This window comes from Rhinolophus sinicus, linkage group LG04 (genome assembly GCF_036562045.2).
Source record: "Rhinolophus sinicus isolate RSC01 linkage group LG04, ASM3656204v1, whole genome shotgun sequence".
NCBI classification, from domain to species: Eukaryota; Metazoa; Chordata; class Mammalia; order Chiroptera; family Rhinolophidae; genus Rhinolophus; species Rhinolophus sinicus.
The window spans coordinates 167709875-167723530 of NC_133754.1; the positions used below are offsets into that span (position 1 = coordinate 167709875).

General features: G+C 36.3%; 1 protein-coding gene across 2 annotated transcripts in view; it reads right to left on the reverse strand.

Moving 5' to 3' along the window:
* TMEM245 (transmembrane protein 245) overlaps positions 1 to 13656 on the reverse strand; it is an 86728-nt gene that overhangs the window by 42132 nt on the left and 30940 nt on the right. For both annotated transcript variants that reach the window (XM_019734186.2, XM_019734185.2), the window contains 2 exons: positions 9506 to 9610; positions 4156 to 4238 (listed from right to left, as the gene is read on the reverse strand). In XM_019734186.2, coding sequence (XP_019589745.2) covers positions 4156 to 4238; positions 9506 to 9610 — 188 coding nt within the window. The remainder of the gene's footprint in view (positions 1 to 4155; positions 4239 to 9505; positions 9611 to 13656) is intronic.

Here is a 13656-nt window from a genome sequence, read left to right on the forward strand (position 1 = left end):
AAGACCTTTTTCTTTAAGATGCAAGGAACTCCTGAATACAGTTTGAGCTGTGCAAGGAACTACAGTCCATAAATTTTACTGCTTGTGAGAGGTGGCCTCCCCATTTTCCTGTTAGCAGGCATTTGCCTTAATAAATAACACGTGACATATGGCTAGTGTTTTCCAAAGGAGAAAATACTTCCATATATTCTCTTAATTACTCCTCACAATGTGGTATACTGGCGAGATAGTGACATTCACAAATTGGTTTGAATCTTTAATATTAACCAGTTCACCCTATAAAATATTTTTAAGCTTTTAGTAAGCTCTCAGTCAGTTCAAATATTTCTCAGCAAGTAAGAGAAAACTTTAGAGATACTTATAAATGTAATAATCTTACAGTATGAGGATAGGGACAGGAAATTTGGATCCTTAATAGAGATGTGACTTGAGAGAAAATCATTTAAGTAGCTTTTAAATTACTCTAGTATTTATAGATTCATCAGTGATCTGAAGGGACTACTGAATCTTTTAAATTATATGGTACTACATTTTTATGGGGAAAATTATATCCTGTAGTGATAGTCAAAAGTGAGAGGATGCAGAGGTATCTGGATAGATCCTAAATGACTAACATATGTCTACTAGGCCTAATAAAATGCCTTGCTGGCTGTAAGAAAACACGTCACCAGCGTACTTATACAGCTGTCCTAACTACAACAGATAAGCTGTCGTGTGGCCAAGTCAGAGGCCTTATTTCAGTCTAGACCCCTCACAATGAGTATCCTCAAGGAGACCTGGGGCCTGAAACACCTGAGCAACCTTGGCTGGGACCAACTGGGATGTGCCTTTATCTTCTACCAAACACAGCCTCTAAACTGAGTTCCTTCCTTAAGGTTATTCATTATCTCAGCGAATCACTAACTCTCCTACCCTCAGTAGAAACCAAGTTCCTACAATTTGGACTGGCCTACCCTCACCTTCCTGGGTAAAGGTTAATCTCTATCACAATATGACCTTCCAAGAGAACAGCCCCAATTAAAAACAACTTAGCTTAGCCTACTGGGTTCCTCCCAAGTAAGGGCAGGGCTAAGTGACATTTGGTACCTTCTTAGCGCCATCTCCCAATGAGGGTGCTGAGAATCAACAGACTTTAGACCAGTCAATAGAAAGTAGAAAATGGATTCCAGACTAACAAAATTGCCCAAGACAGAATTAAGATGTGCTCTGACTTCAACTCCAGTTTCCCTGAAGCTCTGATACGATGACCCTACCCTGTCTTTCTAAGCTATACACCAGCTTACCAAGGACATCCATGGCAAGTGGGGATGCCTCCACAGGACATATAAATGTGCACCACGTTGAAAGGAAATGTATCTGATCAATTCTTAACTGTATCCCCTCAACTAGGACTATCCACATGAATATCCCGCAAGGCTAACTGCCTTCTTCACAACAGGAATCTACTGATACTGAGATTTGCAAGAAACCATTACTATGAATTCATGTTCACACCCACTAACTTGCTGCAAAAAAGAATCAGACCTTCCACGAATCACCAAAGTTTAAACAGCTTTTTAAAACCCGCTTACATGGAATAATACTCAGCAATAAAAAGAACAACTACTGATACATACATACAATATGTTCGATGGACTTCAAAGGGAACTATGCTAAGAACAATCTCACAAGGCTGTGTGCCCTGTGCTTTACAGGTCACTCTTGAAACAAAATTATAGACATGGAGAACAGATTATCGGTTACCAAGAGTTAGGGATATGTCGAAGGAGGAGGTAGAGGGTAGTAGGTGTGGCTGTAAAGGGGTGGCCTGAGGGAGCTCATGGTGATGGAACAGTTCTGTCTTGATGGTGTTGATAGTTTACAGGAAGCTACACGTATGATATAATCACAGAACACACATACATACACCCGAGTGCATGCAAAACGAGTGAAATCTGAAGAAGGTCTGCGCATCATGCCAATGTCAACTTCCTGGCTTTGTTACTGTACCACAGTTATACAAGACGACAGCACTGGAGGACACGAAGAGTCCAGGGACTCCTGCGTATATTTCTTTGCAACTCCCTGTGAGTCTCTAATTATTCCAAAATTTTAAACAAAACAAAAACAACCACCTTTCTACAATTTCTCTGGATCTGGAACTCCCCAGATTGTGTGCGCCTTTGATACAGCAGTAGAGATCGTACTATCATCATTGAAAACCAGTACAGAAGGGCTGTGGACTTATTTTCACTACAGAAGAATGATCACAAAATGAAAGGAGCCCTTATATATTAAAGCTGCCAATTTTTAACTTCACCCCAGCTCTCTCTCCTGAACTACACACCAACATAGCGAGTGGCTGACTGGATTCCTCTGCTTATACTGATCACAGGCACCTCAAACTCTACAGGTGAAAAAGTGAATTATTTTTTTCCCACCAGATCTGCTCCTCTATTTCCTAGTGTATTGGTGAATCCACCATCATCCACTAACTTCCAAAGCTAGAAACCTGGGAGTCATATTAGTTTTCTTCCTCCTAGACCCAATTAATCACCAGCTGAACCCTTCAGGACCTTACAAGTCCATCTGTCCTGTTCATCTCCCTGCAACTGTCCACAATTCAGGGCTGCATCACCTCTCACCTGGTTTACTCTAGCTTTTAACTAGTCTAAAAGGTTCAAGTCTTGTACTCGCCCCATCCCCCCCAATCTTTTCTCCACAGTGCAGACGGAAAGACTACTGTAGAATGAAATCTCATTAGGCCCCTTCTCTTCTTACGTCCTTAATCAAGACCATGAACACATCCATCACTCTCCAAAGTCTCCCTGAGTCCCTCCGTGCCCTCCCCTGGAGCCCACCCCATCCACACACAACCACTGATCTTTCTGTCACTGAAAATCAGTCTGCATTTTCCAGGACTTCACATAAATGGAACCATATTCTACGGACTCTTTATTGCCTGACTTCTTTCACTCAGTGTAATTATTGAGATTCATTCCTGTTGTTGCAGGCACTGACTGTTCATTTGTACTTAATGCTAAGTTATGTATTATCCCATTATATGGATATCTCACAATTTATAACAAGAAACATTGAGGACAAGCATTCAGAGTACGCTCTGGGTAAAGGAGATAAGTGGGTCAAAACATATTTTGGAAGAAGTCCATTTAAGAACACTCAAATATGATTCTAAACCTGGCTCAAGTAAAGAAATGTCCCAAGCAGGTTTTAGATAAAAGAGTAAAGTCGAGTTAAAGAAAAATACTGGCTGAGTGTTTGCTAACTTAGTGACTGCCTTGGGGTTAATAAAAAAGGAGGCCATGCGATTGTCATCAAGTTCAATTGGGTGAATAGCTTAGCTCTGCTAAACATTCCTCACAAAGACATAAAACCCTCTTACAGAAGCCAAATTAAACAAGTATACAGAGATCCTCTAAGACAGGGGTCGGCAAATTTTTTCTGCAAAAGGGCCAGAGAGTAAATATTCTAGGCTTTTTGGGACATAGACTCTGTGTCACAACTACTCAATTCTGTCTGCCTTTGCAGCCCCAAAGAGCTACAGACAATATGTAAATGAATGGCTATAGATGTGTTCCAATAAAACTTGATTTACAAAAACAGGTAGTTGGATTTGGTCCTGAGCCATAGGTTGCCAAAATGTTACAGTATGGAAATATGTCAAGAATGACACAGAAACTTGAGCGACCACATGGTATACTGGAGAGTTCCCTTCACTTGATCAGAAACACTGGGTGAGGGCTGACGCTGCCACTGGTGGATTACTATTCCAAGTTCCTTAAGCTGGGATCCTGTTTCCTCGTCTGTGAAATGGGGATAGTCTCTTCAACCTACGCACACACACACTGTGAACACAGGTCACAGTGTAGGTAAAAGTACTTTGTAAATGATAAACATGTTTAAACTGTGTATCTGAATTCAGATATAAGGTATCACTTCATGTAAATTGTTTCCAAAATCTTAAGCACTTTCCCACCTCTCTCTCCCCAATTACATGAAACTCTTATGCAAAGATGACAACACTCATCAAAGCTTCAGCAAACCCTATCTCTTCTCTTCCAACATAGCTGCATCAAAGAAGACCACTTCATGCAAACAGACACTGAAACTAGGTCATCCATCCCTATTGCTGTTGTTGTAAAACAATATCCTTACTTTGCCCACTCAGGATGATTTGCTAGAGTTTCATTAATCAAACTGCTTGTGACTTCGATCATATGTACACTCTCTTGATGTACCTGTATTACAGATAAGGAGAGAAAAGAATCTCAATAAAAAATAAATCCAATTTAACATTTATTTTTCTATACTATTATTGGAACAATACTTTTAGAGTCAAATAATTATACATCTTATTTGCAATTAATTTAGAAAGCTGCACTGAACAATTGTATACATAATAACCTATGACACACACTATGGGAAATTAAAAGGTACGTATTAGCTCGTTGCCTGCAAGAAGCTCAACAATTTACTTAAGGAAAAAAATATGTAAATAGATACATAAAAATACACACACAATATAAATACACTTAGCTTACATATGTGTATATAGTGTGTGTGAGTGTGTGTGTGTAATGCATATATGTAAGCAATATCAACACTACATGAGCTTACAGAATTCTAATGCAACATGAGGTACACAGGCAAATAAGCAACAAAGCAATGTTTCTGGGTAAAAACAGCTAATAAAAACTATTCCAAGTTTACCTTGCCCAATAACCAACAAAACAAGGGAGATTGCCAGTGTCAGGAAACATGCTCTATATGATTTTACTTCATTTAAGTTTTTTTAGCATATTGAGCAAATGGTTTATCCTGGTGACTATTCCACGTTTACTTGAAAAGTACACGATTCTGCTGCTGTCAATTAGGTCAAATTGATTGACAATGTTTTTCAAAGCTTTTAATATCCTTACTAATTTTCTATCTACTTATTCTCCCAATTATTGCAAGAGGAATATTATTCAATCCCTAACTATAATCATTAATTTTCTTTTTTTAATTCTGAATATTTTATTTCATGTGTTGTAGACCTCTATTGTTAGGACATACACATTCAAACCTATTGTATCTTACTGCAATATTAACTCTTTTATCATCATGAAAAGTCCTTATTTGTCTCCAGTTATAGTTCTTATTTTAACTATATTGCCTGCTATTAATAGAATCACTCCATATCTCTTACGTTTAGTTGCATGGCATATCTTTTTTCATCCTTTGACCATCAAATCTTTTAACGTCATTGAATTTAAAGTGTATGTCTTATCGATACCATTTAGCTGGAACCTTTTTTATATCCAGTCTGAAATCCTCTGCCTTTTGATTGTTTAGTTGCCTCACATTTAATATAAGCATTGTTACGAATGGATTTAGGTCTGTCATTTGGCTATTTGCTTTCTATCTGTCTCATCTCTATTGTTCATCTTTTACCGCCTTCTTTTGTGTTAAACAATTATTTCTTAGTGTACCATTTCAGTACCCCTAAAATTTGTTATTTAGTGGTTGCTATTTATCTTAAACTTGGCACACCTTTAATTTATCACAATCAACTTCAAGTTAATATTGATTTACTTCCAGTAAAATATTTATAGGAACTTCATACCAGTGTAGTTCCATTTCCATTTTTACTTTGTGTTATAGTGTGTGTGTGCATGTGTGTATATACATATATATATACATAACATACGTAGATGAACCATATATATATATATCTACGTATGTTATAAACTCTACAATACAATGCTATAATTTTTTTTAAATAGTCATGTTATTCAAATAAATTAAAGAGGAAGAAATGTAGTTTTTATGTATAGCCACATATTTACCAAATGCTCTTCATTTCTCACTTTGGACACAAGTTATTTTTCTGTGGTCATTTCTCTTCAGTCTGAAGGAACTCCTTTAGCAGTCCTTACAGTACACATCTGCTGTTAACAAATTCTCAGTTTTTGTTTATCTAGAAATGTTCTTATTCTGTCTTTACTTTTAAAGAATAGTTTCACTAAATATAAATTCCTTGCTTGACCAATTTTTCCCCCCAAGACTTTGAATATGTCATTCCAATGTCTTCAGGTATTATTATGAGAATTAAGTTATTGTTTTATTGTTCCCTGTGTGTGTTGTGTAACTTTCCTCTTGCTTCCGTCAAGATTTTCTCTTTATCTTTGGCTTTCAGCAGTTTTGCTATGAAGTGTTTGGGGTGGTTTTGTGTTTGTGTACATTCTACTCCAGGTTTGTTGAGCTCCTTGGATCTATGAATGTTTTTCATCAAATTTCGGAAGTTTTTGATTGCTATTTCTTCAAAAACCTTTCTCCAAATACCTTTCTCTTTTCACCTTCTGAGGAACCAATTACATGACTATTAGAATTTCTGATATTGTACCACAGATAGCTGAGATTCTGCTCATTCAATACCTCAAAAATTTGTTCTTCAGATTGGATATTTTCTAGTGATCTTTTTTCAAGTCACTAATATTTTTTTCCTGAATCTCAAATCTGCTGTTGAAACTAGTGAGTTTTTCATTTGTTATTGTTCTTTTCAGCCCTAGGATTTTTATTTGGTTCTGTTTTTAGTATGCATTTCTCTGTTAGGGGTCTGCATTTATTTACTCATTATTAGCATACTTATAATAGCTGTTTTGAAAACTTTGTTTGCTAAATCCAATATCTGGGCCACTTAAATATCCACTTCTTTGACTGCCCCTCCCCCCCGTCACACTCTTGTTTTTTTGTATGTCTAGTCATTTTTGGTTAAAAATTAGGCACTAAAGAATAAATTGTAGCAGCTCTGAATTCTGTTTTATTCTTCTGAGAGCTATTTTTATTTTGTTTCGGGAAGCAATTAACTTATCTAAACAAACTGAAAAAAAAAAAAAAAATCTGTCTTCCCTGCCACTAATGTCTCTGCTCAGTGCTTTTTATTCACTTATTTATGTTTAAAGCCTGGCTCCCGAAATATTTTTCCCTGAACCTGCACAGCTTAGCAGTCAGCAAAAGATTTTGGCAGAAGTTATGCTCAGACACTTTACATAAGAAAGCTTCCTCCTCTGCAATCTGAGATGTCTGAGAGTTGAGAAATGCAAACAAAGGCACAATTTGCAAATCTTTCCAGGCTTTCAAGATTCACAGGGCTCCTTGGGGTCTCCCATACACAGGGGCAGTTTAGCAGCTAAGGTGTGTAGTTTATTAATTTCAGCCCTGCTATGGCTTTCTTGCTTCCAGAATCTCCCCCATTAATTTACAGCTGCTCTGTTGGCACCCCCAAACCAAGTCCACTACCTCACACAGAAAAGCTACAAGTTTTTGTACCCAAGGGAAACAACATGAGAATTAACTGCAAGCAAGAAAGCTACAAACTATTTTACCAGATGCAGTAGCAGTTTGCCTAACTGGTCATTTTCCAATGCCCTGATATGGTGTTTTTAAAATTTTTACACCATTTTATTCTTGCTTTCTTTGGAGAACAATTACCTGACATCCTCACCCTGCTATTATCCTAAGATGGAGCCAAAAGGATCCTGGGACAAACTGGATGTGGATACAAAAGAAAGAAAATAGTCAAGGGTGACACTGAGGTTTTTCACCTGAGCAAGTAGAATGAAGATGCTGAGGTTTTTCACCTGAGCAAGTAGAATGGCGGTATTTACTGAAATAGGATGACTATGAGAAGAACAGGCAAGTGAGGGAAGGTCTGGAATTCAGTTTTGACATGTTACATTTGAGATGTCTACTAGAGAATCCGTGGACACCATCACCGTTTTAGAAAATGATCCCTTTTTTGGCTGGGAGAATAAACTAGATAACCAGTCAGTTTCCTTCAAAAGCTCAGTTTGCCTGAGTCCTAGACGACAAAGAAGTGGTTCAATAATACTAATATCAAGGCTCAGGGAAGCAAAACCTCACTGAACAGAATGAACAAAGAAAAAGGACTTGAAAGATTAACATAATTCAGATGGGCAGTCAAGACCCTATAGAAAGGGACAAAGAAGAGACAGTGAAATAGAAGAAGAGCAGAGAGAAAGGAGAAAGAGAAGGGAAACGGAAGACAGTACTGATGAAAGGTTTCTCTGAGAACCAGAATGGAAGGTAAGACTATAATGGCAGGTGTAGGCAGAATATGACAAAAACAAAGTCTCTAAACAAGTGTATGCAGTCTATACATGACGTGACTAATACAGATAGGAACTATACAGAGATGCAAACAGAGGTACTGAGAGAGCAGGTTTTTAGGAGCAAATGATAAGATTGAGGGCATACTGAGGGTGAGAATGACTGAGAACAGAATTTCCCAAACAGGATTATTGCCCTTATAAGAAGACCGGGTCTTATATTAATTTTTGCTCCAAAAGACGCATTAGAGCTGATTGTCCATCTAGGTCTTATTTTCAGAGAAAAAGGGTAGCAAGAAACAACCCCATCCTTTAGCAAATTGTCCCATGTTAGATTATCTATCAATAACAGCTACTACTATACCTCTAGAGCAGTATATGAAAATTTTCATATTCATGATTTCATGTAAGCTTCATGATTCCTTGAATACAACATATCAAAATCTAGGATGTGGCGTTCAGTGAAGTTCAGATAAGCTAAAGATTAAAATACACCATAGAAATCAGGAGGGAAAATCAGTAAGAGACCTCACTGGAGAGATAAACTTTTCTGCATTTTGGAGCATGATTTTCTTTGATGAGATGAAAGACGGGTGTTACGGATTGAATGTTTGTACCCCGCTCCCCAAATGCGTATGTTGAAATTCTAACCTCCAATGTGATGGTTAAGAGTAGGGGGTCTCTGGAAGGTAATCAGGTCATGAGGGGGGAGCCTTCACAAACAGGATTAGTGCCCTTATAAGAAGAGCACAGGAGACAGATGCTCTTTCTCTGTGCCATATGACGATATAAGGAGAACGCAGCCCTCTGTAAACCAGAAAGAGGGCCCTCACCAGGAACCCATCCATTCTGGCACCTGATCTGGGGCATCCAGCCTCCAAAACTGCGAGAAATATTTGTTGTTAAGCCACCTAGCCTGTGGTGTTCTGTTATAGATAGCAGTATGAACTAAGAAGGAAAAGAAATGTAACCTGGAAGGACCTGAAGAGCAAGAAATAAAGATCCTACGGTATGTCACCAGAAAGACCAGTGAGACCAGAAGGGAAGGAGCTAGTCAAAAATTCTGATCTAATAAACAGGGTACTAACTAGGGTAGGAGTCATGAGACCAGAGCGTAGTTTTCCTACTGACAGAAGCCACCTGTTCCTCCGTATCTCAATGTTTTCACCTACGTTTACCTCTAAGATTTTGATGATAATAAAATAAAAATGCATGTAAAAACTATACTAGGCACATTCATGGCAAAACTAGTAAAAACAAAAATGATAAATAATTTAGCTGTTATACATATTCATAAGCAAAGAAACATTTTCTATGCTGCTCCTGCTAGCCTCTTTTCCATCCGACAATTCTAACAATTAAGAGTTTATTAATGGTAAGTTATTGTACTCTACCTTTGCAGTCAGGAGAAGGGCTAAAAGAAGGGTTCCTATCACTAACAGAAAAATGATGAAAATGCTAATTATTTTGTCTAACATCTTCTCCAACCAGACGATCATCTGCACAGAAATGAAAAAGAGAATTACTTATCTATAAAGTACACAACTTACTGAAAACAATGCATTCAAATCTCATGAAGACAAAATAGGACACTCAGAATTACAAAGCAAACTATGGAATAATGATTAAAGCGGTTAAAGCTGTAAGCAACTTTAGAAAATTAACAGTATTAATTACTGTCATTGTTATGGAAGATTTATTGTTATATCTACGAAAAGGCAGTCAATTTGAACATAACCTGTATCTACGTTTGAATACTCTAGCATATTTACACTACAAATTATAATTTATAATCTGGTAAATGTTCTAAACAAAATAATGACAATCCATTAGCTGACCTCAAATCTTATGAAATTTTACTATCAGTTAGCAAATATAGATGACTTTAGAAAAACTATACCTTTTATAAAAAAAGCATGTTCTAAATTATAGACAGATAAAACAGGAGCAAATTAAAATAGGAATTACATTCAATATATCTTCCTCTTTAATGTCATTAGGGTTACAAAAACAGTAATAATAAAAATCTAATGTTAACGCAATGATAAATACCGATTTCAGAACAAGAGTTTGGATGGGAAAAGGATCAGGAAGGATACAAAACAGGCATCAGTTATATAGGTAACGTTTTTATCAAGCTGCAGGAAAGGCACATGGGTGTTCTGTCTTTCATTTTATATTTGTAATAATTCGTAATAAAATACTTTTAAAACTCTGATATATTACTTGAAATTTCTATTCTCAAAACATACACTTTACGACAAATGCTAAGTGACTGCAAATATATAATCATTAATGTAGTGGTTACTCTTTAATCAATAATTAAAATTATGCTCTCTCTAAATGCTATGTGACATTCTATTTTGAATATAACTTCTCTCATTTTCCACAATCACACGTAATCCTATATATAACTGTTTTTTTGTTTTCAGAATATATCATTGTTACAGATTTGCAGAGTTCCTGCCATGCAAAGCTACCATTTAACATTTCAAAATACAATCAACTGGACTGATGGTCACTGAAATACGCTACACCCCTCATCCCAATGAGCTACAGCATTGCTGAGTAAATTATTCTTAACTTACATCTGAATTATATTCTCCAAACAGTGAGTTAAACACCCAAAATGGTAGTTAAAAGAAAACAACAACATGAATTCTAAAACATTTACTTTCCACTCAAGGCTTATAAGCTTGCACACCCCTTACCTTTCATGAAGGACACCGTCACTAAAAGATCAATGCTATAGTAAACTCAAAGATAAAAAGTTTACCTTTTAGCTTAACAATTACAACCCCAAAAGAAGAGTTAATTTCCAGTGCATGCTACCAAAGCATTGAAGACAATGCAGAGATTAAAAAAAAAAAAAGTAGTAACAGGTTTCTAAGCTTTGGAAGGTCAGATGTCATATTTTAAATGTAACTTTTAAAATCAATGAAACAAAAGTTTCACAATCAGAAATCAACTCTACACCTAGTTCTTGAGACAGAGTAGCAAGGAAAGAGCTAAAGTGTTATTACCCCTTTTTGTATCTCCAAAACCTAACCGTGCACGGCAATGGTAAAAACTCAGTTACTATATATATCTGAATAGGTAGGCATAAATAATTTCAGAGTTAAGACCAGATCTGTATTCACAAATTACAATTTCTGAAAATAACTTGGGAGCTTCAATTTTTTTTTTAAGAGAAGTCATAACCTAAAATGTATTTTTTAACATAAACAATGTTCTAGTAGAAAGAATATCTAAATTTATATCTGGGTATTTTAAACATATAAAACATGGAACATTCACAAACACATTATGTATATCAACATTACAAAATCAAACTTTATGTTTTTAAACCAGGGTACAATTTTCCTATCACAAACTGTATAACTAAGGGTTGGGGAAAAAATCCACACTAGGAGTCACCTAAATAAAAATTTATATTCAAAGAGTAACAATGAGGGTTGGCTGTTTCATTCAAAATTAAAATAAATAAAATCTTTTAAGATGCTCAATACCTAAGTTAAAGTTGGAGGGGGGTTCTATCATGGCTGGCTAAGGTGAAAGAAAAAAAAAGGACAAAAAGAGAGAGAGAAAGTAAGGAGAGTGGGAAAGAGAGACAGGGAAAGACTTATTAAAGAATAAAGGAAGACAGAAAAAGTCAGGAAAAGAGGAGGAAAAAATGTGGGAAGAGTTGGTGCATAGAACTAAGGACCAAAAAGGGGAGTAAAGACAAAACCAGATAGAAAACTTACGGAGGAAAAGAGCTCCCTGAAAGAGTAAATGGAATAAGACCCACAAGAAAACAAACTCAGACACAGAAACACAGAGGAAGCCATGGAGCAGGGAAAGGAGATGGAGGAGAGAATCCTGACGAAACGCCAATCTCCCACGAGGCTGATCCTGTTCTGTGCTCGGCTTTGGGCAAAGGAAACCACACTTGTCATCATCACCCTGAACATGGGAACTGCACAGTCCTTAGAAATTTCCCCAGTCTTCCATGCTGTGAGACACTATTTTAGTTTTTAAAATTTATTTTCTAAAAGGGGAAGGACAGAAATTTTTAAATGACACTCTGAATGTCTCAAGTGTGAAAATTAATCTGGGCCTGTAGGTTTTTAGTTTGCTTTGTGTTTTTAAACCAAATTCTAGTTTAATTTTAGCACAGATAATCAATATAATAAAATAATTAAACCTTGAGAAATAGGTTGCATTTCAATTAACCATAAGGTGTGTTCTCTTTCACCCTCACTTCTCTTGGTTCCTGAATTCACTCCACTTTAACTTGAAATACCTAATACCCAATGCTGCAATTTTCTAACCTTGGGTGTAGTGTAATAAAATAGTCCTCAACTTATTTATGTGCTTTCCTGGAGCACATACTCTCAAAACTTCAAGCAGTTACTCCAACTTTACACCAAGGCTTTCTATGCTACATGGAACCAAGAAAAAGAAAAAAGTTACTTGATCTCTTAGGAATCTTTTAAAACTCACTGGTCAACTGTGAAATAGGTTCATCAGTTAGGTAATCTAACTCATTTAGTCTTAAATCAAATCAAACCTAATGACTTCCCCTTTGTCTCATCTCAAGGACAATTTTCATTTATACATACACACACACACACACACACACACACACACACAGAAAAAATATAAAAACACCTAATTTGATCATGTTTGCAACACTACTATCTGCCAAGGATTGAACTCACTTACTTATATTAGTTTTGTAGGAAATATAGGTATTTAATAGGTATTTACAACCATACTTGTGGTGGTGGTGGTGGTGGTGGTGGTGGTGGTGTGTGTGTGTGTGTATGAGACAGAGAGAATGTATGGTGGTGGTGTGTGTATGTATTTATTTATTTTACACAATGTATTTTCAATCCAAAATTTAAAACTTTAGGCCATGTCAAAAGTCTCCTGTTTCCTGTTTCAACAGAATGAAATTCTAATCTCTACACTCAAAAGTGTCATTTTGATCAATTTCTAAGTACCACATTTTTCTTAAAGCCTACAATATTTCCACTGAAAACTTTTAGTCTTATTGTGTTTAAACACATACATGTAAATGATATCATCTCTTGCTATCTGTCCTCTGGATTTAATGAATTCCAATACTATATCCAGACTGTATGTCAGGGGTACAGCACGCCTAGTATATCTGGATTAGCCTTTACTGAAGTTATTGAAGTTATAAAAACGTACCTCGATAATTTCAAGTCAGTCATGTGAATCATTTACCATACACACAACCTCAAATCTTGGGAATTACATGAAATTAGATGCCACAAGCAATGACTACAATCTTTTTTACTGTATTTCCCCAAAAATAAGACCTAGCCGGCCCATCAGCTCTAATGCGTCTTTTGGAGCAAAAATCAATATAAGACCTGGTCTTATTTTAATATAAGACCCAGTATAACATAATGTAATATAACATAATACTGGGTCTTGTATAATATAATATAATACCGGGTCTTATGTAATAATAATTTTAATTTTTGCTCCTAAAGACGCATTAGAGCTGATGGTCCATCTACGTCTTATTTTC